At 39.1% G+C, this 25924-nt stretch overlaps 1 protein-coding gene across 3 annotated transcripts in view; it reads right to left on the bottom strand.

The window, feature by feature from the left end:
- LOC126298742 (protein lap1-like) overlaps window positions 1-25924 on the bottom strand; it is a 176419-nt gene that overhangs the window by 87941 nt on the left and 62554 nt on the right. For all 3 annotated transcript variants that reach the window (XM_049990186.1, XM_049990185.1, XM_049990187.1), the window contains 3 exons: window positions 24956-25105; window positions 18740-18875; window positions 7910-8199 (listed from right to left, as the gene is read on the bottom strand). In XM_049990186.1, coding sequence (XP_049846143.1) covers window positions 7910-8199; window positions 18740-18875; window positions 24956-25099 — 570 coding nt within the window. In that variant the 5' untranslated portion in view covers window positions 25100-25105. The remainder of the gene's footprint in view (window positions 1-7909; window positions 8200-18739; window positions 18876-24955; window positions 25106-25924) is intronic.

Here is a 25924-nt window from a genome sequence, read left to right as displayed (position 1 = left end):
GAGCAGATTGACAATGGGGGCTTATCGTCCGAGGAAACCAAGACCAGCTCTACAACTGCAAAAATTCAACAGGAGGTACTACCTCCAAAGCTCATCACAATGAAGAGGATGTACCAACACTAACAGAACCTAAAGATTCACCAGTGTTGCCATACAGAGGACTATTGGTAAGATCTAGATCCAGGGTGTTGTGGTCAGCTGCAATGAGACCTTCTGAAACAATAGGCTCCTGTTTCTCCAGGAGTGGCAGCAATGCTGTGATCTGTGTTGTATGAAGTGTGGCATAGCAACTAGCCTCACACACTGGCATGCTCTTGGTCACCAATTCGAACTTTACCACCAGCAATTATTTGTTATTTAATATTTATAGCTTTTGGAAGGTTCTAAAAATTTCTTACATTTGTATATTCTAAAATATTTGATGTTTGTAAAATAGCAGCAATCTCTTTTGAGTAGTTCAGTTCCATTTTTCCTGTACATTGCTGTTCACAATAGAAGTGCTTTCTGTGCTAAATATTGATTTTCATTGATGACATTGTTTTTCAGATTTGGACTTGATTCTGGTTATGATGTAACAATATTATGTTTTCAGGAATAAATAAAAATAAGTAAATGAAGTACAAAACAAATAAAATAACAATAAAGGAATACTAATGGGCTTAATGTTGCCTGGAAGACTAATGTGACCCAACTTGGGCACTGTATGACACTATGCTTGGAGCTCTTCAGTAGTGTGTAAGTTGCAATGCTACTCTGATGTGAGTAATTTGTAATTTCAACACAAGAAATGCAAATACAAATTATTTTTGATTTACTGGGGATAGAAAGCAATTCTCCCTGTGTGCACAAAACTGTAACTACAGGTGGAAAAACATTAATTCTCAGTCTGAAGTAAAAAGAAGGTACAGAAACTGACCCACTTACATGAGATACATCAAGGCCAGCATGAAATAATAAATAAATGTGTGTTAGCACTATACATAAAAAATAGTGATAGTTAAAAGAAAGCTAATTAACATGTACAATGAACTGCACAGTGACATGCTTACATAATAATTTTCATAGACAACTCTATTTATTTACTATCTTTGTAATATTTGTTTTTAAAATTGCCTGGTATTGCTAAATAAATCAACATCAGCACTTGAGGGTTATACTATTCTCAGAATAAGTTTCTCACTGCATGGTACATCCTATTACTAATAAAGCGGGGCTTCCTCCACTCCAAATCAGATGGTTGATTAAACAAATGAAACAGATGTGCGGGAATGAACAGATTGTTTCAGGACTAAGAAAGGCTCAACTACTACACAAATAACATCTACACCAAGCAGGGGACAAAGCTCCTGGGAGTTAAAAGATGTTTCTTCCATGACATCTATGAGAAAGATGGCATACGAAAAGGTAACTTGGCTCCAGTAGTTATCCGCCTGATTTGTTTGTAGTTCAGGTCTTGACAGGTGAAAAAGTTTAGAGTAAGGATGAAGATGGCTTGTGATACAATGAACATGGTTTTTGATAATGGATGACATATGTCAAGAGAAATGTTTCAACTGTATAAATTTTAAAAATATTTATTGTAACTGTCTCAAATACAATTAAAACGTTATCTTCAGACAACTATTAACACTGTCAGTTTATTTGGAAAGATGCATAATGAACACAGTGCTGCCTTGTAAATTATTTACTCACAGCCAGTTACGGTTACATATGATAAATATCTTTTACAAAGGCAACATTACATGGCGTAATGCTTTTAAACAAGAAATGAATAACACTCACGGCTTGGAAAACACAAGTACCCACCATTATAAAACAGGCTCAAAAAACTACAAGTAGAATTATTGTTGAGTAGGTAACACATGCAATCTAATAAGGGTGAAGGGGTAATTACAATAAGAATTTTGTCTGCTATTATCAGAAATTCTCTAACAACTACTAAGGGTAGGTCACACAGAGGTAATTCTGTCACACGGTACTTTGTTCAATTGACAGTGATGTGGTGCTCCTGTAAATTGTCATCAACAGTCTAGCAAAGTTTGTAAGGTAATGGTGCAACCTTTGCTTGCAGTTTCATCATATAATGCTCATTCCTCCTGTCTATCATAGTCACCCTGCATCTTAAAAGATAACTTTTTAATGACCCCAGTAAAAAAAAAAAAGCATCTGTTTTTTGGAAATTAGCATTTTTCTCAAATTCAGCCTATTCATTTGAGGATATTCACATACACATCAATTTCTTCGTGTTTAAGAACAATATGTAAGATTGAGAGTTAAATTCTATAAAGCAGATGTGGATGCACTTTGGATATACATGTCATACAGTTCTACATTAATAATCTAAGACTTTTTCCTCTGTAAGATGTGGACATTCAACTGGAACAGTATCCTTAAATTTGTCTATTTGCGAAGCGCAATATGAGGACGGTTTGATAAGTCTGATATATTTTAATGATAGAATGGAATATTTTTGTTGTGCCTTCATAGTTAGTAAGCTTTATGACAAGGATTGTATAAGGAATTTCAACAATGTATGATGTACAGTTCATTGTTGACAGCCAACTGAACTGGCCAGTGTGTAAATGCAACTGAAAATGGAGAAAACTTAAATTTCACACTGTTGTTAAACATTTTCATTTGAAGGGTTGGACTGCAGCACAAATCAAAACAGAAATGGATAAGTTCACGCTGATTCTGCATTATCACTGAAGACCATTTACTTCAGGTTTAATGGTCGGAGAACCACTGATAATGAAGCACGCTCCAATCATCGAATTGAGGCCATAACAAAGAACACCACTGACAAGATCCATGATATGGTAATGCAAGACTGCTGAATAAAAGCAACTGAGCAAGAAGAGAAATGAATTAAAAGTTAATGATATTCAAAGTCAGATATAACAAACTGAACTAAACAAAAGCATGCAGGCATCTCAACTGAGAGAGTGCATAATATCCAGCATGGAGAATTGACTACAAAGGTGCGGTATGTGAGGTGGGTGCCATGATTGCTCACAGCTGACCAAATGCATACTGGGCACAACATTTCAACACCATGTCTGGCAATGTTTAACTGCAATCTGCAAGACTTCTTGTGCCAATCTGAGACTGTTAATAACACCTGGAATCATTACACACCAGAGTCAAAACGGCAGTCAAAATAAATGAACAAAGGTTGGTGAAAGTGAACCAAAGGAAGCAAAGACCATTTTCCAGCTGGTACCGTGATGACTGATGTTTTTTGGGAATTCCAAGGAATAACCCTCATAGATTACCTGCAAAAAGGCAGAACTGGACCCTGTTATGCTTCATCGTTGGATCATCTGAATCTTGCTTTGGCTGGCAAAATACCAAGGTTGGCACACAAAATAAGTGCTCTTTCACCAGGATAATGCACCATCCCACACATCAGTGATAACAATGGTGAAAGTGCATGAACTGGACTCTGAATTGGTTCCTCATCCATCCTATTTACCAGATTTAGTCCCAAGAGACTTCTTTCTGTTCTCTAATTCTGGCTTGTTTAAAAGAAATTTTTGAGGACACAAGACGGTTGAGCAAGAAGAGAAATGAATTAAAAGTTAATGATATTCAAAGTCAGATATAACAAACTGAACTAAACAAAAGCATTCAGAAATATTTATGAGAAAATGTTATACTTTCTAACAGAACTATAAGGTAGACAATAGAGAACAACCAAAGTACACTCTTGTGCAGGATACACATCAAATCACATGAGTCAATACATCAGACAGCTCTGTTACGATGAACTGAGAGACCACACTAATGGTGTTTGAATATTTCTTTAAAAATTTGTTTAACACTGACATAATAGAGAATGAAACTAAGCGCATTCTGATAGTACTACCAGAATATGTAGGAAGAATTAGGTATATAGAATCAGGAAATAATGAAATCATATTAGAAATGATAAAAGGGAGGGGGTGAAGTGGTGAAAGCAAAACTTCCACAGTTATTCTCAGAATGTCTGCATAAAAAGAACAAAGCCAGATAGTCAGAACCACGCTAATTTACAAGATGTGAAGAACTAAACGTTTTCATTAGCAGTACATAAGGTTTTTAGAAAAATACTTACTAAACATCTATAAACAACATTAAACTTTAAGCAGGTAAAAGAATAAGTTGGATTTAGAAGTAGATATAGCACAATGGACCACTCTACAGCTTATCAGTGAAGTTATAGGGAGAAGCAATAAATATCAGCTACCACTTTGTGTGGGTTTACTGACTCTGAGAAAGCATTTGACTTGATCACAATACAAATCATGCTGGTGGCACCACAGAGTAGACTATACCTAAATCCGGTGGTTGCAGATTATGTACAACTAGGCCACAGTTTGTGTTCAAATACATCACAAGGGTAAAGGGGACTCCACCAAAACTGTTTTGTGTTACCTTGGAAGTGGTCTTCAAACCATTAAAATGGGATGAAGAATGCATACTCATTAATTATAGTGAGGTGAAAATAATGCACAATCAGTATGCCAGTAAGAGGAATGGTAAAGATTAAGGATGAAGTTATAAACAGCTGATGGATTTGTAAACTCAGGAAACTGGAAACAACAAGTGGACAGACACTTAAAAGAAATGAAGACAAGCACACAAGTGTCTTGGAGTTCATTTGGTAAACTGCATGCTGTATTCATAAGTAATTTCCCAATGTACCTTTAACAAGAAGTCTACAACCAGTACATACTGTCAGTAATAGCTTATGGAACAGGTACTTAATAAGGACAGTCAGGAGTAGAGGATGTGACAGTGGCTATTACAAAACTGAAATGGGGATGGGACTGGTATATAGCAAGACGAAATGAAGGGAGATGTAATAAAGAGAGTCTGTGTTGGATTCCTTGTGATAGGACCAAGAGGATGACTGAATGAAAGATGGATTTGACATAAAGAAACAAACAAGAAAAACTTGGATGCAAGACAGGGAAGATTGTAATGTATGGAAGAGGCCTATATCTAGCAACGGATGATAAATGTCTGATAATGGTTGATGGTGGTGGTGATGATTTTTAAGCCTACAGTTAACAGACAATGCACACATTAAACATGAAGTTTTGAATACCCAGAACTTAAAAGTAAAATCATTCTGGATATGGTCTGTTGAGGACTCTGCAATGTTATTTGGTTTGTGTACCTTCAATCAAAATCACTGAGTGTGACAATGTAAATTTTTGCTACAAACTTGTTTGTGAGCGTTTTTGGATGTTTGTGGGCTCATCATCTTCAATGGATGCATGATGAAGTTTAAATTCAATGGCCTACTGTTTAACCATCAAAAGTGAAGGAGAAGAAAACATTGTCAAATTTAACTACTCCTTTATATCAATCTCACATCAATACCCCCCCCCCCCCCAAAAAAAAAAAGATGAAACTTAACACATTCAGTCATCTGAAGACAGTAATTTTATTTATTCTTGCCTAACAGAAGTTTTTAATTACTAACAATGAACCAAATTGTTGGATATGGACGCATGAGCCTCTTCTGAAGCTTTAACACAAAATATATCTTATGTAATTGCCTATCATATAATGAGAGAATTTCACGGACTTGCTAGAAAATTTAGAAGTCAGTTAATCTCAAAAGTTGAAGTTGTTTGCACTTTCATTTGCAATCTTCATAGATTTTATGTTATCATAATCTCGAACAGTTTTCAGCCCCAGGCTTGGTCCAGTCCTTGTCTCTCTTTTTCGGCACACTCCTCCACACCTTTCAGCCACTATCCCTTGGTCTTCCTCTTGGTTGTTTCCTTCATATCTCCATTTCGGGTATCTTCTTTGGAATCCTCTTGTTCTCCATTCTCTTTAACTGCCCATACCAACTTAGCCTAGATGTTTTAGTCCTGCTCTGCAAGTGTTCCTATTCTCTTTCACTATTTCTCTTACCCTTTCATTCCTCCTCCTATCTCTCCTCATTACCCCTTTCCTACTTCTGAGGAACTTCATTTCACATGCTTACTCTTTTCTCCATTTCCCCATATTTTAGATGCATAAATCAATATTGGGATGTATTAAGTTTTATATACTTTTCTTTATTGTGGGTTGTCTTTGTTTCTAAACAGGCTCCTAATACTTCACAGAAATGCTTCTGCCTGTCTGCCACATTTACTGATCTCTTTCTCATTTCTTCCATTTTCCTCTATCACACTTCTCAAGTACTTGACACTTTCCATCTTCATCAATTCAGCTAGTTGGTCTATCATACTTTCTAGTTGTAACCAGGATCTCATATTTCCTTACATTAAATTTCATGCCTCACTGCCTCACAGTTTCTTCCCAAACATCTAGCTGTCACAGAAGCTCCTCCTCCCTGTTTCCCCATATCATCAAGTCATCCGTGAACACCACTGCTTTCATCTTGTCTTCTTCAGCTTTTCAGCCATGTTGAGGTGACAATGCACTGCCCTATTTCACACCACTTGTTTGCTGGAACCAATCCGTCCTTTCAGTTCTCACTTTCACCCAACTCAGACTTCCACAGTACATCTCATCCACTCTACTTGTTGTCTCTTTTTCCACTCCTTTCTTTCCTAGTGCTCCCCGGATCTTTCTTCTACATACACACTCAAATGCCTTTTTTTTTTATATATTGAGCAAGGCCATAATGAAGTCTTTGCCAAATTCATAGTGGGGCTCCTGGAGCTGTTAAACTGCAGATATGTAGTCAACCGTTGACCTCCTAGGTCTGAAGTCACACTGTTCCTCTCTCAATTTGTTCTTGATCCTTCACCAGATTCTGCTCACCAGGACCTTTTCATATACCTTGGCACAGTGTGGTATCAGTGTGACTCTCCTGTAGTTTCTACAATCCTTCCTACTCCCTTTCTTGAGTATGGAGGCAATCAGTATCCTCTTACAGTCTTCTTCATTATTCTTCTCATCGCACAATACGGCCACTGTTTCCCAACCTCCCCTATTGCCTTCACTATTCTGACTCTTACTTCGTCCATACCTGGTGCCCTTCCGCCTTTCATCTTGTGTCCAGCGTTATTTCCACTTTTTTCATGTCAGGTCATTACACTCTACAACTCCTCCCCCCCCCCCCCCCCCTTTTCTGGAAAAGTTTACTTCTTCTACCACCTTATTTAGCCTATTATCCTCACCTCAAAGTTAATCTGGACTTAGTAAATGCTCAAAGTAATACTTCCACATTGTCTTCATTTTCTCTTTGTTATTAACCTCATTCCCATTTCTATCATTGTTCCATCCTCTCTCAAACCACCTCTTACTTTTGACCATTCCGTATAGTACTTCTTATTTCCTCTGCTATTTACCTTCATCATCATTGTCCATTCTTCCAACCAATTTCTTCTCTCCTTAGCCACTGTCTAAGATTTGCCTCTTTGTTCTTTGTCTTATACTGCTCTATTGCTAATTCAGTCCTTTCTCAGAACCACAGTCTACAAGCCTTGTTCTTCCTTCCCACTACCTCCTTGACTCTCTCATTCCACCATGGTGTCTCCTTCCACATACAGCTACTGCAGCTTCTACCACAGCACTTTTAAATTGTCCCCATTCTTTTTCTCCTGTTTTTTGGTTCATCCTCCTCCCTTATAATCTCCTGATACTCTTCTTTGACTCCCTTTTCCTTCAGTTTCCATACTCTGTCTTCTTCCATTCCTTCATGATAATCATGCTCAGCACCAGTAGTCAGTTTGGATTTTATGTATGTCTTGTAAATCATACTGCATATAAGTCTGAAAATCATAAGTTATTTGAATATTCAAATAAGTTCCATTTTATAACAAAGATGAAATTCTATACATGACCATATAGGTTAGAAAGCAAGTAAAACATTTTCATTTAATGAAAAAACTCCACAAATAACAATATCTAAGGCCAGAAGTAGAAACTTATTGAATAATAAAAATAAGATACTTACAACGTCTGAAAAATCATTCTGACCTAAGTCCAGTCTCTGTAAGAATCTTAAACGAACAATTGATTTTGGAAGGGTATTCAGATTGTTTTCTCTCAATTCTAATATCCTCAGTCTCATTAAGCGCCCAAAATTGGCTGGCAGATACTCAAGATATGTATCATTCAGGTACAATTCTTCTAGTGCAATAAGCTGTGTGAAGCCTTCTGGTAACTTTTCTAGAGGATTGACACTAACATCAACATACTTGAGATGTTTGCATCCCTTTATGTTATCTGGAATATCTCCAAGAGCTGAAAAAGAGAGACAATAAATCAGTTATTAATTTCTGTAGACTGAGGACATTGATCTGTTTTACAACTTCTATGAAACTTAACAGCAATGAACAGATTGTCCAGTGTCAAATATGAACATAAGATGACGCAAAGTTTTATAGGGAAAATCTTCATTTAGTGATAACTGTATGTTGCAGGCAACAACAAATGTTAGAAAGAAACAAAAGAGTCACTTCAGTTAAATACTAATATGCCAAGATTCCTTAATCACAAATGTGATGAAAAGCATTTATAGTCGTAAGCAGCTTACAAATCAAACAGACAATACTGACCATATGTTTAAGGTTCTGTACCTCAACTGGTACAAACACAACCCTTATAGGATCACTTCGTTGTCTGTCCGTCTGTCAATTTTATAATTAAGAGACCTTTTTCTCACAAATGTGTATGGAGGTCTCAAGTTGAAATTTATGTTGGATATAAGGTCTACAGTTCCTTGGTGGCATAAAAAAATTATGCTTCTAAGTCAATGCAATCAAAAGATATGGCCATGTATGTCACATATTTTGAAACTCTAAAAATCATTCATCAAAACCTATAGATGAGCTATCTACTGGGTTGGTGCATGAGTTCGTAGCACCATTCTGTAAGTTTAATAAACACAACAGATACACATAACAAAGACTCCAGTCATCAATAATATATTCTCCTTCACTATTTACAACAGTCTGCCAATGTTGGGGTAACTTTTCAATTCCGCGACTGTAGGAATCATGTGATTTTGAGGCAAAGAACCCATCGAGCCACGTTCAGAGCAAATTTTCATTTGGAAAGGAAGTTCCTTGAAAGTTGTTTGATAAGAATGAAAAAGTTGAAATATCTGAGGGTGCAAGAACAGGTGAATAACATGGGTGTGGAATGACTTCCCAATCAGCCTCCTGTATAGCGGTTTTCGTCAATGCAGGTGGGCGTTATTGTGGAGTAGCATCACTTCATGTTGTCTTCCTGGTCATTGTTCTTCGACTGTGTCTGCAAGACGTCTCGGTTGTTGAGAATACATGTCAGCAGTGATGGTTACACCTTGGGCAAGCAATTCATAGGACACCACACCATCGCTGTTCCATCGGATGAATAACATTATCTTTTGTGGATGCAGGAGGGTCTTTTTATGGGAATTTGTCATTTTGTTTGGGTTCAACCACTCCTTTCTTTTCCTTATGTTAGCACAAAGACATCATTTCTCATCACCAGTAATGATACATCTACATCTATATTTATACTCTGCAAGCCACCCAACGGTGTGTGGCAGAGGGCACTTTACGTGCCACTGTCATTACCTCTCTTTCCTGTTCCAGTCTCATATGGTCCGCAGGAAGAACGACTGTCTGAAATCCTCCGTGCGCGCTCTAATCTCTCTAATTTTACATTCGTGATATCCTCGGGAGGTATAAGTAGGGGGAAGCAATATATTTGATACCTCATCCAGAAACGCACCCTCTCGAAACCTGGCGAGCAAGCTACACCGCGATGCAGAGCGCCTCTCTTGCAGAGTCTGCCACTTGAGTTTGCTAAACATTTCCGTAATGCTATCACGGTTACCAAATAACCCTGTGACGAAACGCGCCTCTCTTCTTTGGATCTTCTCTATCTCTTCCGTCAACCCGATCTGGTACGGATCCCACACTGATGATCAATACTCAAGTATAGGTCAAATGAGTGTTTTGTAAGCTACCTCCTTTGTTGATGGACTACATTTTCTAAGGACTCTCCCAATGAAACTCAACCTGGTACCCGCCTTACCAACAACTAATTTTATATGATCATTCCACTTCAAATCGTTCTGCACGCATACTCCCAGATATTTTACAGAAGTAACTGCTACCAGTGTTTGTTCTGCCAGCATATAATCATACAATAAAGGATCCTTCTTTCTATGTATTCGCAATACATTACATTTGTCTATGTTAAGGGTCAGTTGCCACTCCCTGCACCAAGTGCCTATCCGCTGCAGATCTTCCTGCATTTCGCTACAATTTTCTAATGCTGCAACTTCTCTGTATACTACAGCATCATCCACGAAAAGCCGCATGGAACTTCCGGCATTATCTACTAGGTCATTTATATACATTGTGAAAAGCAATGGTCCCATAACACTCCCCTGTGGCACACCAGAGGTTACTTTAACGTCTGTAGACGTCTCTCCATTGATAACAACATGCTGTGTTCTGTTTGCTAAAAACTCTTCAATCCAGCCACACAGCTGGTCTGATATTCCGTAGGCTCTTACTTTGTGTATCATGCGACAGTGCGGAACTGTATCGAACGCCTTCCGGAAGTCAAGAAAAATAGCATCTACCTGGGAGCCTGTATCTAATATTTTCTGGGTCTCATGAACAAATAAAGCGAGTTGGGTCTCACACGATCGCTGTTTCCGGAATCCATGTTGATTCCTACAGAGTAGATTCTGGGTTTACAAAAACGACATGATACTCGAGCAAAAAACAAGTTCTAAAATTCTACAACAGATCGACATCAGAGATATAGGTCTATAGTTTTGCGCAACTGCTCGAAGACCCTTCTTGAAGACTGGGACTACCTGTGCTCTTTTCTAATCATTTGGAACCTTCCGTTCCTCTAGAGACTTGCGGTACATGGCTGTTAGAAGGGGGACAAGTTCTTTCGCGTACTCTGTGTAGAATCGAACTGGTATCCCGCCAGGTCCAGTGGACTTTCCTCTGTTGAGTGATTCCTTGGACACTTATTGTGTCAGCCATTTTTTCGTTTGTGCGAGGATTTAGAGAAGGAACTGCAGTGCGGTCTTCCTCTGTGAAACAGCTTTGGAAAAAGGAATTTAGTATTTCAGCTTTACGCTTGTCATCCTCTGTTTCAATGCCATCATTATCCCGGAGTGTCTGGATATGCTGTTTCGAGCCGCTTACTGATTTAACGTAAGACCAGAACTTCCTAGGATTTTCTGTCAAGTCGGTACATAGAATTTTACTTTCGAATTCGCTGAACGCTTCATGCATAGCCATCCTTATGCTAACTTTGACATCGTTTAGCTTCTGTTTGTCTGAGAGGTTTTGGCTGCGTTTAAACTTGGAGTGAAGCTTTCTTTGCTTTCGCAGTAGTTTCCTAACTTTGTTGTTGAACGGTTTTTCCCGTCCCTCACAGTTTTACTCGGCACGTACCTGTCTAAAACGCATTTTACGATTGCCTTGAACTTTTTCCATAAACACTCAACATTGTCAGTGTCGGAACAGAAATTTTCGTTTTGATTTGTTAGGTAGTCTGAAATCTGCCTTCTATTACTCTTGCTAAACAGATAAACCTTCCTCCCTTTTTTATATTCCTATTAACTTCCATATTCAGGGATGCTGCAACGGCCTTATGATCACTGATTCCCTGTTCTGCACATACAGAGTCGAAAAGTTCGGGTCTGTTTGTTATCAGTAGGTCTAAGATGTTATCTCCACGAGTCGGTTCTCTGTTTAATTGCTCGAGGTAATTTTCGGATAGTGCACTCAGCATAGTGTCACTCGATGCTCTGTCCCTACCACCCGTCCTAAACATCTGAGTGTCCCAGTCTACATCTGGTAAATTGAAATCTCCACCTAAGACTATAACATGCTGAGAAAATTTATGTGAAATGTATTCCAAATTTTCTCTCAGTTGTTCTGCCACTAATGCTGCTGAGTCTGGAGGTAGGTAAAAGGAGCCAATTATTAACCTAGCTCGATTGTTGAGTGTAACCTCCACCCATAATAATTCACAGGAACTATCCACTTCTACTTCACTACAGGATAAACTACTACTAACAGCAACGAACACTCCACAACCGGTTGCATGCAGTCTATTCTTTCTAAACACCTTCTGTACCTTTGTAAAAATTTCGGCAGAATTCATCTCTGGCTTCAGCCAGCTTTCTGTACCTATAACAATTTCAGCTTCGGTGTTTTCTATCAGCACTTGAAGTTCCGGTACTTAAGCAACGCAGCTTCGACAGTTTACAATTACAATACCGATTGCTGCTTGGTCCCCGCATGTCCTGACTTTGCCCCGCACCCGTTGAGGCTGTTGCCCTTTCTGTACTTGTCCAAGGCCATCTAACCTAAAAAACCGCCCAGCCCACGCCACACAACCCCCTGCTACCCATGTAGCCGCTTGTTGCGTGTAGTGGACTCCTGACCTGTCCAGCGGAACCCGAAACCCCACCACCCTATGGCGCAAGTCGAGGAATCTGCAGCCCACATGGTCGCAGAACCGTCTCAGCCTCTGATTCAGACCCTCCACTCGGCTCTGTACCAAAGGTCTGCAGTCAGTCCTGTCTACGATGCTGCAGATGGTGAGCTCTGCTCTCATCCCGCTAGCGAGACTGGCAAACTTAACCAAATCAGATAGCCGCCGGAAGCCAGAGAGGATTTCCTCCGATCCATAGCGACACACATCATTGGTGCCAACATGAGCGACCACCTGCAGAAGGGTGCACCCTGTACCCTTCATGGCACCCGGAAGGACCTTTTCCACATCTGGAATGACTCCCCCCGGTATGCACACGGAGTGCACATTGGTTTTCTTCCCCTCTCTTGCTGCCATATCCCTATGGGGCCCCATTACGCACCTGACGTTGGAGCTCCCAACTACCAGTAAGCCCACCCTCTGCGACTGCCTGGATCTTGCAGACTGACGGGCAACCTCTGGACTAGGACAAGCAGCCATGTCAGGCTGAAGATCAGTATCAGCCTGAGACAGAGCCTGAAACCGGTTCGTCAGACAAACGGGAGAGGTCTTCCGTTCAGCCCTCCGGAATGTCTTTCGCCTCCTGCCACACCTTGAGACGACCTCCCACTCTACCACAGGTGAGGGATCAGCCTCAACGCGGGCAGTATCCCGGGCAACCACAGTCTTAGTCCATCCGGACCCCCACAGTGATGCCCATTGGCAACAGCCTCAAGCTGTGTGACTGAAGCCAACACAGCCTGAAGCTGGGAGCGAAGGGATGCCAACTCAGCCTGCATCCGAACACAGCAGTTGCAATCCCTATCCATGCTAAAAACTGTTGTGCAAAGAACGTCTGAGCTAATCTACAGAGACGCAAACAAATCGACACTTAATTTAAGCGGTTATTAAAATACAAGATTTCCTAGTAAATGCAGTAATGCTGCTACTTGCGCACTGCTGACACTGCTCGGCGGCGGAAGGAGACTACACGATTTTACACTATTCAGGTACTAAAACGCGATGCTACAACTCTCAAATACTATAATACGCCCGAAATTTATGAATTAAACAATGCAAGTACCAAAAACATGCAAAGAAATTAAGAATTAAAATATGTAACAAATGAGTGAGCTAGGAGTATACGACTTGCTGCTGCAGCTACTTATCCAACGGCGGCAGGGAGCACAGGATGGGAATGGTCACGTTCACAAGCCAATCGACGACAATCAAGCAGAGATGCTGATTTTTGTGATTTTGGCTTAGAGTGCATGGTATCCATATACAAAACTTTTGGACCCTACCCAATGTGTGTGACAGTTGCACAGCAGTGGTACGATCACAGTTACTTACATCTGCCAGTTCTCGAGAACATTGACATGGATCATTGTGGACTAATCCATTTAAACAATATTCATCAAACCTGAAGGTCTTCCTGCAAGCGGAGAGTCGCTAATGTCAAAACAATCCTTCTTAAAACAAAAAAACTATTTTATTGTCATGCTCTGTCCAATGGCATTTTACCCCCATACAAGATGTAAATGTTTCTAGCTGTCTCCACTGCTGTCGACCCTCTATTGAACTCGGGCAGAAGAATATGTCAGAAATGTATTGATTTCTCCACTTGGCACTCCATTTTCTAGTGTCCACAGCTCTGCTCACTATCTCCATATGACAATATGTAAACTCAAACAGCAACAGTTAACTACAAATACAAAATAACAACTGAAACTTCCTGGCAGATTAAAACTGTGTGCTGGACCGAGACTTGAACTTGGGACCTTTGCCTTTTGTGGGCAAGTGCTCTAACATCTGAGCTACCCAAGCAAGACTCACGCCCCGTCTTCACAGCTTCACTTCTTCCAGTACCTCGACTACTACCTTCCAAACTTTACATAAGCTATCCTGCAAACCTTGCAGAACTAGCACTCCTGAAAGAAAAGATATTGCGGAGACATGGCTTAGCCAAGCTTGGGGGATGTTTCCAGAATGAGATTTTCACTCTGCAGTGGAGTGTGCGCTCATATGGAACTTCCTGCCAGATTCAAACTGTGAGCTGCAAGGATGGGGCGTGAGTCATACTTGGGTAGCTCACGTGTTAGACCACTTGCCTGCAAAAGGCAAAGGTCCCGAGCTCGAAGTCTCGATCCGGCACACAGTTTTAATCTGGCAGGAAGTTTCATATCAGCGCACACTCCACTGCACAGTGAAAATCTCATTCTGAAAATAACAATTGATAAATAAACCCACAGCAACTGGAGTACAACCATGCAAAAGAAAAATGCTATGAACCTATGCACCAATCAAATATATACACGTCAAGCCTGATTATCTAGTGGTGAAGTGTGTGCCTGGAAACTGAGAGGTTGAGGGACCAAATCTCGGTCGGATGACAGATTTTTCTGTCTTCATTTTAACCTACCCTCCACCTCATTATGATGTGAGTAGTTGCCAGAAACAACATGTGGTTCAGATTCCACTTTAAACAATAGGTCCCCTTTTCCCCATTTAGGCAACTGGGGTCGGTTAAGGACACACAAGTCACTGAGTTGGGGTCCAATAGAAGGATCTGCAGCAGGCCACTGAGCCACAGAAAATTACTATTAATTGTCTATATACGTAATTTTCGGGTTCAAGAATGTTCGCAATTCCTAAAGATGCATGGGAATTGGGTGTATGTCCTTGCATCCTGATCTCCTGATTTCCCCCCCCCCCCCCAGTCCATCCACCTCCACCTCCCCTTCTCTCTCTCTCTCTCTCTCTCCACCCTCTCCTCCCCCTACCCTCTCCCGACTCCTCTTTCCTCCTCTCTCTGGTCATCTCCTCCTGCCCCCCTCTGTATGTCCATTTCCTCCCCCCACCCCCAGCCCCCTTGTCTCTGTACATCTCTGCTTCCCCCCTCTTGCTGACCTTAAGCCTTTTTTATTGTAATAGTCAAATGAAAATTTTAGTTGGCACAGAAGTTGCTTAAGATAAATGGGTAATTCAGTTGGGATGATTGGTATATGGGGTGCAAGAGATCTACTTTGGATCTCCGAGGATAGCAGCTTCAAATAACAGTATTCCACACAGTTTTAACCTACAAATGGGTAGGATTACAAATTTTCACATGGCGCAGATTCTGTAGTAGTATTCTAATCATAAGGCAATTAAGTCATACATACAACTTTCATGTTTTCTGTTGAAACCAACAGCAATGAAGAAAACAAAACAGCACACAGCTGTTAATACAATTTTTGTTTAAAATTATATACTGTGTGTTTCAGAAGTGATTGTCAATATTCAGAGATATGACAGGAATTATTATTCGAAGCAAAAAAGTCAAGTAAACATGGGCTCTAACACGCATAACTTAAGAGCTATGACCAATTCTTGATCTTCAATACTGTGAAAGAAATCTCTTCTACTGCAAGCTCTTTGCTCTTTGCATATTTTGGGAAGCAGTAGTATAGACCAAAACAACATGTGCTCTAAAATGCATACCTTAAAAGTTATGAGCCCCTGTTGATAAGAAAAGTTGCTTGAGAGAGAGAGAGAGAGAGAGAGAGAGAGAGAGAGAGAGAGAGAGAGAGAGAGAGAGAGAGGAGGAGGGAGGGGTGGAATTGTGTGTGTCTATTGTTGACAAAGGCTATTGGCCGAAAGCTTTAATTGTGAGTCTTTTTGATGTGCCTATCTGCAACTCAGCATCTCCACTACATGGCGAGTAGCAACTTTCCTTCTCATAATACTGCATCAGGATGAAGAATATATAAGGTGAGTCAGGAGGAAAGGTACACACTTTGAAATGCGATAGTATTAGTGATTCTGAACAAAAAACTTCAAATGGACATATGCCCTATTACAAATGGTTTCCGAGATAGAACATGTTTAATATCACTTCTGTATGTTTTTCTTTAGTAACTTAAAAAACACACACTCCAACGAAAACGTGTCTCAGCACACAATTAAACTAAATTAAATTTGCTCCAAAAAATTTCCTGTTTATTTTTTGTCTAGACTACCAGTTCGTATGGAGAGATCGCGAGAATATTGAAAATCTCATGCGAAGTGCCTGCGCTGTAGCTTAGGTACTTTGTGTTGGTCAGTTTGAGGTAGTTTTCTGACTTGATAGACCACAAGCGCCCTGTATCAAAATGTTCATCTCAACTGCCTCTACATTACTGTGGTACATTGTAAACAATGACAATGAATATAAATTGAAATGTACATAAAATGTGATCTATTTTGGAAAACATTTGGAATAGGGCATATATCCACATCAAGTTTTTTGTTCAGAATCATTAATTCCCAGAAATACTAAAGCAAGCAAAAATCCTACCTATATATAAGAAAGGTGACCCAGAAATCATAGAAAACTACAGACCAATCTCATTACTGTCATCCTTTTCAAAAGTCATAGAGACCATAATGAAAAACAGGCTTCATGGGGTACTTAACAAAGTTCAATCTTCTGAGTAAAGAGCAATTTGGTTTCCGGGCTGTCAAAAGCACAAATTCAGCTGTAGCTCACTTCTCAAATGTTATCCTCGAAGCACTAGACAAAGGAGACCACATATCAGGGATCTTCCTTGATTTCACCAAAGCATTTGACACGGTAGACCACACAATTTTGCTAAACAAACTAAATGCACTAGGAGTAAGAGGAGTAACAAACATGTGGTTTCATTCATACCTGCAAAACAGGGTCCAACAGGTGGAGATCAATCAAACCAACTCCAATCACACCTTTTAAACCCAGAATATATCAACATAGGAGTCCCCCAAGGAAGTGTGCTGGGCCCAATCCTCTTTTTAATATACATAAACGATTTTTCACAAAGTGTCAAACATGGTGAATCAGTACTGTTTGCTGATGACAGTAACATCCTAATCAAAGCTGAGTCACCAAGTGCACTCAATGAAAAAGCTGAGGAAACACTTAAGCATGTATGCCAATGGATAGAGACTAATAAATTAACCCTAAATGTAAAAAAAAAAAAAAACCAACAGTATTAGCTTCCACTTAAACAGAAAACCGAACAGTAGCAAGCTAAAAGTTAATGACGAGCACATAGAATGTGTACCATCAACAAAATTTTTAGGCATGCATGTCGACTCTCAACTAAATTGGACCAAGCACACTGCGGTACTTGGAAAGCGAATAGCTTCAGCATGCTATGCACTTAGGATTATAAATTCAGTGTGTAGTAGCCGGTGTACTAGAACTGCATATTTTGCGTATGTCCACTCTATAATTAGTTATGGCATAACCTTCTGGGGATCAACAGAGCAGAACAGACAAACAATATTTAAGTTGCAAAAACGGGCCGTACGAATCATAACAAAAAGTAGCAGTAGATCCCATTGCACAGAGTTATTTAAATCTTTGGGTATATTGACAGTTCCGTGTGAATACATTTTGCAGACAGTAATATACATAAAAAGACACATTGAACAGTTCCCGATAAACAGTTCCATACATGCACATGACACCAGACACAGACAACACTTACACCTCTATAGGAAAAACAAATCAAAAACTCAAAATAGCATGTTATATAATGGAATTAAATTATACAATAAACTTCCACAAGAGATCAAAGACATAAGCAAAATAGATAACCTGAGGAAATCGCTAAAAAAATATCTCTTGGAAAAGTGCTTTTATACTGTCAATGATTACTTGAGATGATGTGAATGCATAGAAATATGTAAAAATTACCAACTGTGTCATTAAGTGGTTTAAAAATGCATCTTGTTATAATATTCATGAATACCGATTGTGACAATTATAAATTTGTGTACCTATTGTATATACTCATGTTGACAACATCCATACAATCCTGATTGTCTACGGATGGATAAATAAATAAATAAAAATAAATAAATAAAAAACACCCGTCAAAACATGTACCTTTCCTCCTGACTCACGCTGTATGTGGAGAAACAATTTGACTAATGGTTTAAATGTCCTGCTGTCATAGAAACAGAACAGCACATTATCACAGTACAGCATTTTCTTTCCATTTAAAACTCTGAAGTAAATCAGTCAAGAACTTTTTGAGATTTTTGGCAACATTATTAAATATCGACATGTGTTTGTACATTTTAAATATATATTTGTATGCCATATATTATAACAAATTGTAGCCTATGTCCATCCAAACATTTATTAGAGTATTGTGCAAAAATCTGAAGTAAATCAGTCACGTACTTATCGAGAATTTTGGTAACAACATTAAATGCCAACTTTTCTTCAAACACAAATATACATTAAGTTTGTACAGAACCTAAGAGAGCGAGTCCTATTTGCAATTGCCCACTTTTTCTATTACTAAGTGATATTAAATACCATACTTACCATTTCTACTGATGTCCAGGTACTGAAGGTTAATTAGGGAAGCTATTGCAGGTGGTAATCCTTGTACTTCATTGTCACTGAGGGATAACACTTTCAACCCATGGCAATGAAACAATGGTCTCGGAAGGTCACAAATCTGTAAGGAGACAATGAGAAATATGATGACAGTCTCAGAAATTTTTAAGGTGGAGTGATCAATGGCCAGCAAATATAAGGCAAAATTCACAAGCTGATAGCCTATACAACATATTTACGGAAAAAGTTCAGCAGAAGTACTATCATTCTTGAACAATTTCCCAATCCCTCTGAAAGAAATATATACCTGGCAAGGCTATCCATCAATATCACAGACTTGGATAGCAGTATGGGACTGGAACAGAACTGCACCATAAAATTTTCAGCAGTGCATACAGTTCAGTTCCCACCAGCAACAACAACATTGCATGGTAATTCCCCTCCTCCTGTCTCAAAGTATCTCTTCTCTGTCAGCAATAAAACTGCAGTCATGCACAAATGACCTATCACAATTTAATAAATAAAACCTCAAACTACCCACTTTCTTTAATTCGATAATTTATTGAGTAAAAGCAATAACTCCCGAAACAGTTGTCACTGATTCACTGATAGGCTTTAGGAAGAATCCTTCCCTGAAGCCTTCTTCAGAGCTATAACACACACACACACACACACACACACACACACACACACACACACACACTCTACACTATTGTGCTGGGGCTGCAGCTCAAACCATGTGGAAAGCAGCTAGAGCTACATGTAAAAGTGAAAAGCAACAAAATATCATTGTTTCAAGACCAAGCATTGTGTTTGTGATGGGTATCATAACACCAACAACATGTAAACAGTTGTGACAAATATCTTCAAAACCAAAATGGGCTATTCAGATATGGCAATACAGAAAGCAGAGGAATGGAACTGTTAAGATTCATTCATGACAATGTACAGTTATACACTGTGTCCATACTTTTCAGATTAGCCAAAATTTCATGTGGGAACAGTTCAAATCCACTTACCTCTTCCTACTCCATAGCACTAATCTTGCACACAATGATCACCACCTTTAAGTCCTGAAAAGTGCAATTCTTGGCTGTCTGAAACCATAGGCAGCAGATTTCCATGCAACAAGTTTAAAAAAGTTTATCCTATGGTGTCAACACTGCATCAAGGGTAACAGTGACTAAGAAGAAAAATGAGCAAACATTATGAGTATGGACTTCATAATATGACCTTTCCTTTCAGCCAATTAGCCCTTACTATTGAGATGTATCCTATATGTCCTAAAGAGACTTACTACCAACCAACGGAACAATATGACAGGTTCAAGCCCCACTAAGATTATTGGAACAGGACAGCATGGCTGAGCTGGAGAGAACACACAAATAAGGTCGTATTTCATGATAAGTGTTATTTTATTGTGTTTCTGTAGGATTTAAAGGCTATCTGCTGATTTGGCAAGTACGAATCACCTTAGGGAATTCGTATCTTTGATTGGAAACTTTTTGGGCTTAGTGGACGATTTCATGAATTTTAAGGATGTGGATTCCTGTATATTGTGTTAGGTAGTTAATAGGCAGCATCAGAGGTGACATGTAAAAAATTATTCTGTATGACTTCCACATTCTTCAAATTGGTGTCTGCAACATCAGACATGTGTTGTCATAACAAGATGAAATTTAGTAATAATTCTCAGTATATTATTCATATTAAGTGCATTAACCTTATTTGATGCATTTTTAATGAAAGTTCAGAGTCATTACTGAGGTTTAGGAATTTAACACTGGTAGAACTCTTCCATCTGTAACAACTCCAATGCCCTTGATTTATTCTTTTAATAGTAAAGATAATTGCTTGTGTTTTACTGATACATGCTGTGGTTTTGTTACAGATGTTGTTGCAAGTTGCAGGCTGTATTTGAGGTTCAAGCTGCCTCTGTAAGTAATTGTGTCATCTCCAACCTCTTCGTTGTTGTGATCTGTCACCAGTATAGATGGTATACAGGGTTGGGCCTGTAAATGAACCTTAAGGTATGTCAGCTTCATTTGTCTTGGCTAAGTATTTGATTTTTGAATGGGTACTTGAAACTACCCATTTAAAAGAAATTAAGAGAGAATTTTGAATAACTGTGGTAGGCAATAGTACTGAGGCAATTTGAAAATTAGTCAACTGTGACAAATTTAATCAAATGTTTTCTTTTCCCCTTCAATTTTTTTTTTCTTTTCCCCTTTTCCCCTTCAATTTGAAAATTAGTCAACTGTGACAAATTTAATCAAATGTTTTCTTTTCCCCTTCAATATCCAAGAATAAAGCACAAGTGTTTTTTTAATTTATTTTTTATTTAAGAGGCTGTGATGACATATTACACAAATCGCATTCCTGGATGAATAGAGCTGTGCTTTTCACAGGATCCAAGCTATGTAGGAAGATGATTTGTCTAGAATTTATCAATTCTTGCCGAAATTTTAGAATAATTATTTGAATATTTTACCAAAATAGTTCAATGGAGAAACAAGTCTACAATTGTGTGGCAATAGCTGCTCCTTTCCTGGTTTAAGTGACATTACAAATCAAGCTAGTTTACAAGATTTAGAGAAGTAAAGTTGAAGAAGATATGAAGTGTAGATGTTGGTGAGAAAAACAACACTGTTTGGAGGTAGATGCTTCAGTTTTAATGGGTTGTTATTGTCAGTTCCTGGGGCCTTATTGTTACCCAATGCTTTGACATGCCTACAGTGTCTGGCTTAAATTGCAGAAATGATATGATATATGAACAATAAAAGCTCTTGAAACTTTTCTGATGGTAATGTCCTCATGATTGTCACTTTCTGCATTGTTATTGAGGGGAGGGATGGAGATGAATTGGAGTAAAAGGAAATCAGCAACAGGTTCAGGTCTATCCTGCAAGTTATAAACTGCCCCTTTTCATCTATGAAGATCTTTTGTATTCTTGCTGCTTCCTAGCTTTTCTGATTTGCCAAAATGTCCAAGGATGTTGTTCCTCTTCAAAAAGTTGTCAGTCTCATGACTGTTGAAGGTGATTTCTAATGTGTCTGCATAATTTATTCATTCTTTGTTGGTCCACTGTATCTGGGGAGTTTTGCCAGCACTGCCTCTAATGTCTTTTTTCAGCTGGAATGTTGGATCATTGTTGAGGTGACTACAACACTGCTCTGCATCATGATAATGGTAAAGGTTTGAATTGCTTGATCAATGTTTGCCTTTGTAGTTAATTCAGAGGCTGATTGTGTGTTGTTTGAAACACAGGTGTTTAATCTCTCTCAGTTGGTGTAGTAGAGCTTTACTGTTCTGCCAACATTGTGGTGAGAAGGGTTGGCCTCCCCAGAGTAAGAATAACACGATTGTGGTCAAATTCTGTATCATTTGTAACTGATAGCTCAGTTTAGGCACAGGATATTGTAAGTGAGAAAATGTCCAGAAGTAGGGTTAAAGTAAATGGTTATTCTAAAAGTTATTGGAAACATTTGGTGCAATTATTGTAGTATTTCTAGAGTCTTCAATGGGAATATGAAGAATTTTGCATTTTCTACTGGTTGCTCTGCAGTGCCAGACATGTTTAGAGCTACAGTTTTATCTATAATGGTCCTTCCAGAGTTACTGAATGCTTCTAGGTCATTATTTAGAAGCTGTAGCCCTGTTGCAGAATTATAAGCAGCAGCAACCAGGATAATTTGTTTACCTTTAACACACATCTCACATGCTGTTGCTTCTGTTGTTATGAGGTTTGATGCTGGTACTTCTCCATGGGCTACCCTGTTTTTTTTTTTTTTTTTAATATTTTTTTGTTATTTTTTTATAGACTCTCTATCATAGGCAACATAGTTTCTAATTAGAATCTCTGGTCAGTGTGAAGATGGGTTCCATTTATGAGATCAATGCACACATGATGAGTATTGAGTATCAAGGAATTTCTCAAGTTCTAAGCGTTAGTTAAGAATGTCATTGACATTAAGAGTTCATTGTAGGTATTGGTCTATTTGTCTGTACCACTGAGGAAGTTTTGGGCTGCAGTAAAAAAGATGGTAATTTAAATGAAGAGGTTAGTGGTTTGTTGGACTTGGGCTAATGTTTCCAGAATAGTAGAGAGAACTTTTGGAATACTGCATTTGGAAATTATGCCTACAATTAATTGAACATCAGACACTACACTTGTAGGTAGCACAGAAATATGAATCATTGTTTGTCTGTGAAGATGTGATTCCTCTGAAGAAACCTTCGTTGCTTACAGAATGCTGACATTACTGTATAGAGCTGCAGCAGATTGGTTAGCTGCGGCAGAGAGAGTAAACTCTAGAAGCAATGAGTGTCTCTTAGGCAGCACAGGAAACTGCTTCCAGTCAGATGAAGCTGCACGAGCTTGCGATATTAGCCCATCCTGTCGTGATTTGTAAATGGTTTATTTCTTCTTTCCTTGTACTTATAAAGAACTTCTAAGTATGTTGGACATTTTGTGTACTTTGTTTTATGATGGACCTTGCAACTAAAATAAGCTTGCTTGATCTTCAGTCAATTGATTTATGGTCCTGTCATTATTTGACACATTTGGAGTGAAAGTTTCAGTTCTTGGCTTTGAGGAAACCTAGCTGGCAATTATGACACTGTGTTATGCCTTTAGTGGTTCTACAGGATTCACTATCACTTAAAGATGGAGTTAACTATGTAGATTGTAAAAACATTTATCTGCCCCTGTGTTCTCCGAAGCCACAAGACATTTCTGTATTACTTCAGGAGACATGTCTGTAAGAAGTCCCTTGGTAACTACTTTTAATGGCTTCACTGGATGTAGTTCACAGATTTTCTCTCTCTTCAAGAAAGTGAAAAGGAAGTGAATATCTCATAGTTAGTGCGTCTTCCAGCTCGTATGGATGTGGTTCAAGGAACTTCAGTCCCTGATGTTTCATCCAGAGCTGCGCTGGACATCATTGTAGGTGATTCTCATGACGCTGTCTTGCCAACTGACGATTTGGTGACATAAATACTGTGTTGGCAAGACTCACCATTGCCAGAGGCACCCCCATAAACGTCCAGCGCAGCTATGGGCGAAATGTCAGGGACCAAAAAATTTCTTGGAACATGGCCATACAACCCAAAAGATTTACCAGATATCTGGTCATGAAAGCCTTCAGTTTATAAAAATCTCATGCTTTTGTTCATGGCTATTTTTCTGAGAAATCATTCTAAAAGCTGTTTGAAGAATCTCAGGTCCTCAAGATAACTGTTGGTGTTGTCAGGTCAGTTTCATTTTTTGAAGGTAAAATCTCCTGAGTTATTAAGCCACTTCATATTTCTTTAAAATTTCTCATTGTTGTCATCATAGTCAGAGGGGGTAAGGTAGTGATTTGGTATTGGAACATTTTGTACTGGTCTCCATATTGCTGTCCCCATCTATTGTGTCGGAGTCATTTGTATTAACTGATAAAGAGACAGAAAAAATTTTCCTGTATGATTAATAATTTCCTTTGGGTTTTAGGCACACTCTCTTATCTGAAAATGTATATTTTGGGCATTACACTATTCATCTTTCCTTGTGTTGCGTATGGTCAGTTTGGGTAATGTGGTCCATAGTGGCTACGGTAGTTGGGTTGGGATGTTTCGGGTAAGAGACCAAACAGCGAGCTCATCGGGTTAGGGAAGGACGGGGAAGGAAGTCGGCCGTGCCCTTTCAAGGGAACCATCCCGGCATTACCTGGAGCGGTTTAGGGAAATCAGGGAAAACCTAAATCAGGATGGTCGGATGGGGATTGAACCGTTATCCTCCCAAATGTGAGTCCAGTGTGCTAACCACTGCGCCACCTCGCTCGGCCAGTGGCTATGGTAGTACTATGGGCTAGTAGGAGGTCAAATTTATGTAATTTTGGCTCTGTTGCAGGAATTACATCAAGTCTGCCTTGGTCTATGTAATGTTTGGGCCTACACAACATGAAAAGGTGGGTGTGGGGACACCCAAATCACCTAATAACATCTAGCATACATCTACAACTAATTGCATGCATCACCAAGTAGCCAACCTATGCGCTGTGATAACTTGCAGTAGATTGTGTCTGTGTGAGTGGTTTGCCAACAGACATACTAATTCTGTCATTACTTCTCTCAATTCATAATTTATTCTTGAGACATTTTTCCCAAAATTGACTAAATTCCCTCATTTCTCCTTAGACTTGCCCTGCAAATTGTACTTACCCTATTAGAATCCAAATACAGCTCCTCCAATGTCCTTTCAAATGCAAACACCTGTGCTGGAACATCATTTAGTACACAGTGCTGGAAATCCAACCGTCTAACTTCTTCCTCTTGCTGCCTACAGCAGTTGAACCAGCTGGGCATTGTTCACTGTAGAGCGAAAAGGTATATACATACATATTTGCACACTACAAAGCATTAATATAAAAAGGTGATGGATGGGGCTCAAAGGTAGGTCAAAAGAGAAACGAGGAGGAGGATAAGTATACAATTTAAACACACAATTTAAATAGACAGCCACCAGACTGGAAAGTGATACAAACGCTGTTGTTCTCTATATAAAAAAATGATTTGGCAGACAGGATGGGCAGCAATCTGCATGTGTTTGCTGATGATGCTGTGATGTGCTGTAAAGTGTCGAAACTGAGTGACTGTATGAAAAAACAAGGCAACTTAGACAAAATTTCTAGTTGGTGTGATGAATGGCAGCTAGCTCTTCATGTGGAAAAATGTAAGTTAATGCAAATGAGTAGGAAGAACTAACCTGTAATATTTGGATACAGTATTACTAGTGTCCTGCTCGCCACAGTCAAGTTGTTTAAATATCCGGGCATAACATTGCAAAGCAATATGAAATGAAATGAGCATGTGAAAACTGTGGTAGGGAAGGCAAATAGTCGACTTCAGGTTATTGGGAGAATTTGGGGAAAGAGTGGTTTCATCTGTAAAGGGGACCGCATATAGGATGCTGGTGCAACCTATTCTTGAGTCTGCTTGAGTGTTTGGGATTTGTACCAAGTCGAATTGAAGGAAGACATCAAAGCAATTCAGAGGCAAGCTGCTAGATTTGTTACTGGTAAGTTCGAACAACATGTAAAGGTTACAAGATACTTTAGGAACTCAAACGGGAATCTCTGGAGAGAAGACGATGTTCTTTTCGAGAAACACTATTGAGGAGATTTAGAGAAC

Source organism: Schistocerca gregaria, chromosome X, assembly GCF_023897955.1.
Source record: "Schistocerca gregaria isolate iqSchGreg1 chromosome X, iqSchGreg1.2, whole genome shotgun sequence".
Classification (NCBI taxonomy): Eukaryota; Metazoa; Arthropoda; class Insecta; order Orthoptera; family Acrididae; genus Schistocerca; species Schistocerca gregaria.
This window is presented reverse-complemented; position numbering and strand designations above follow the sequence as displayed.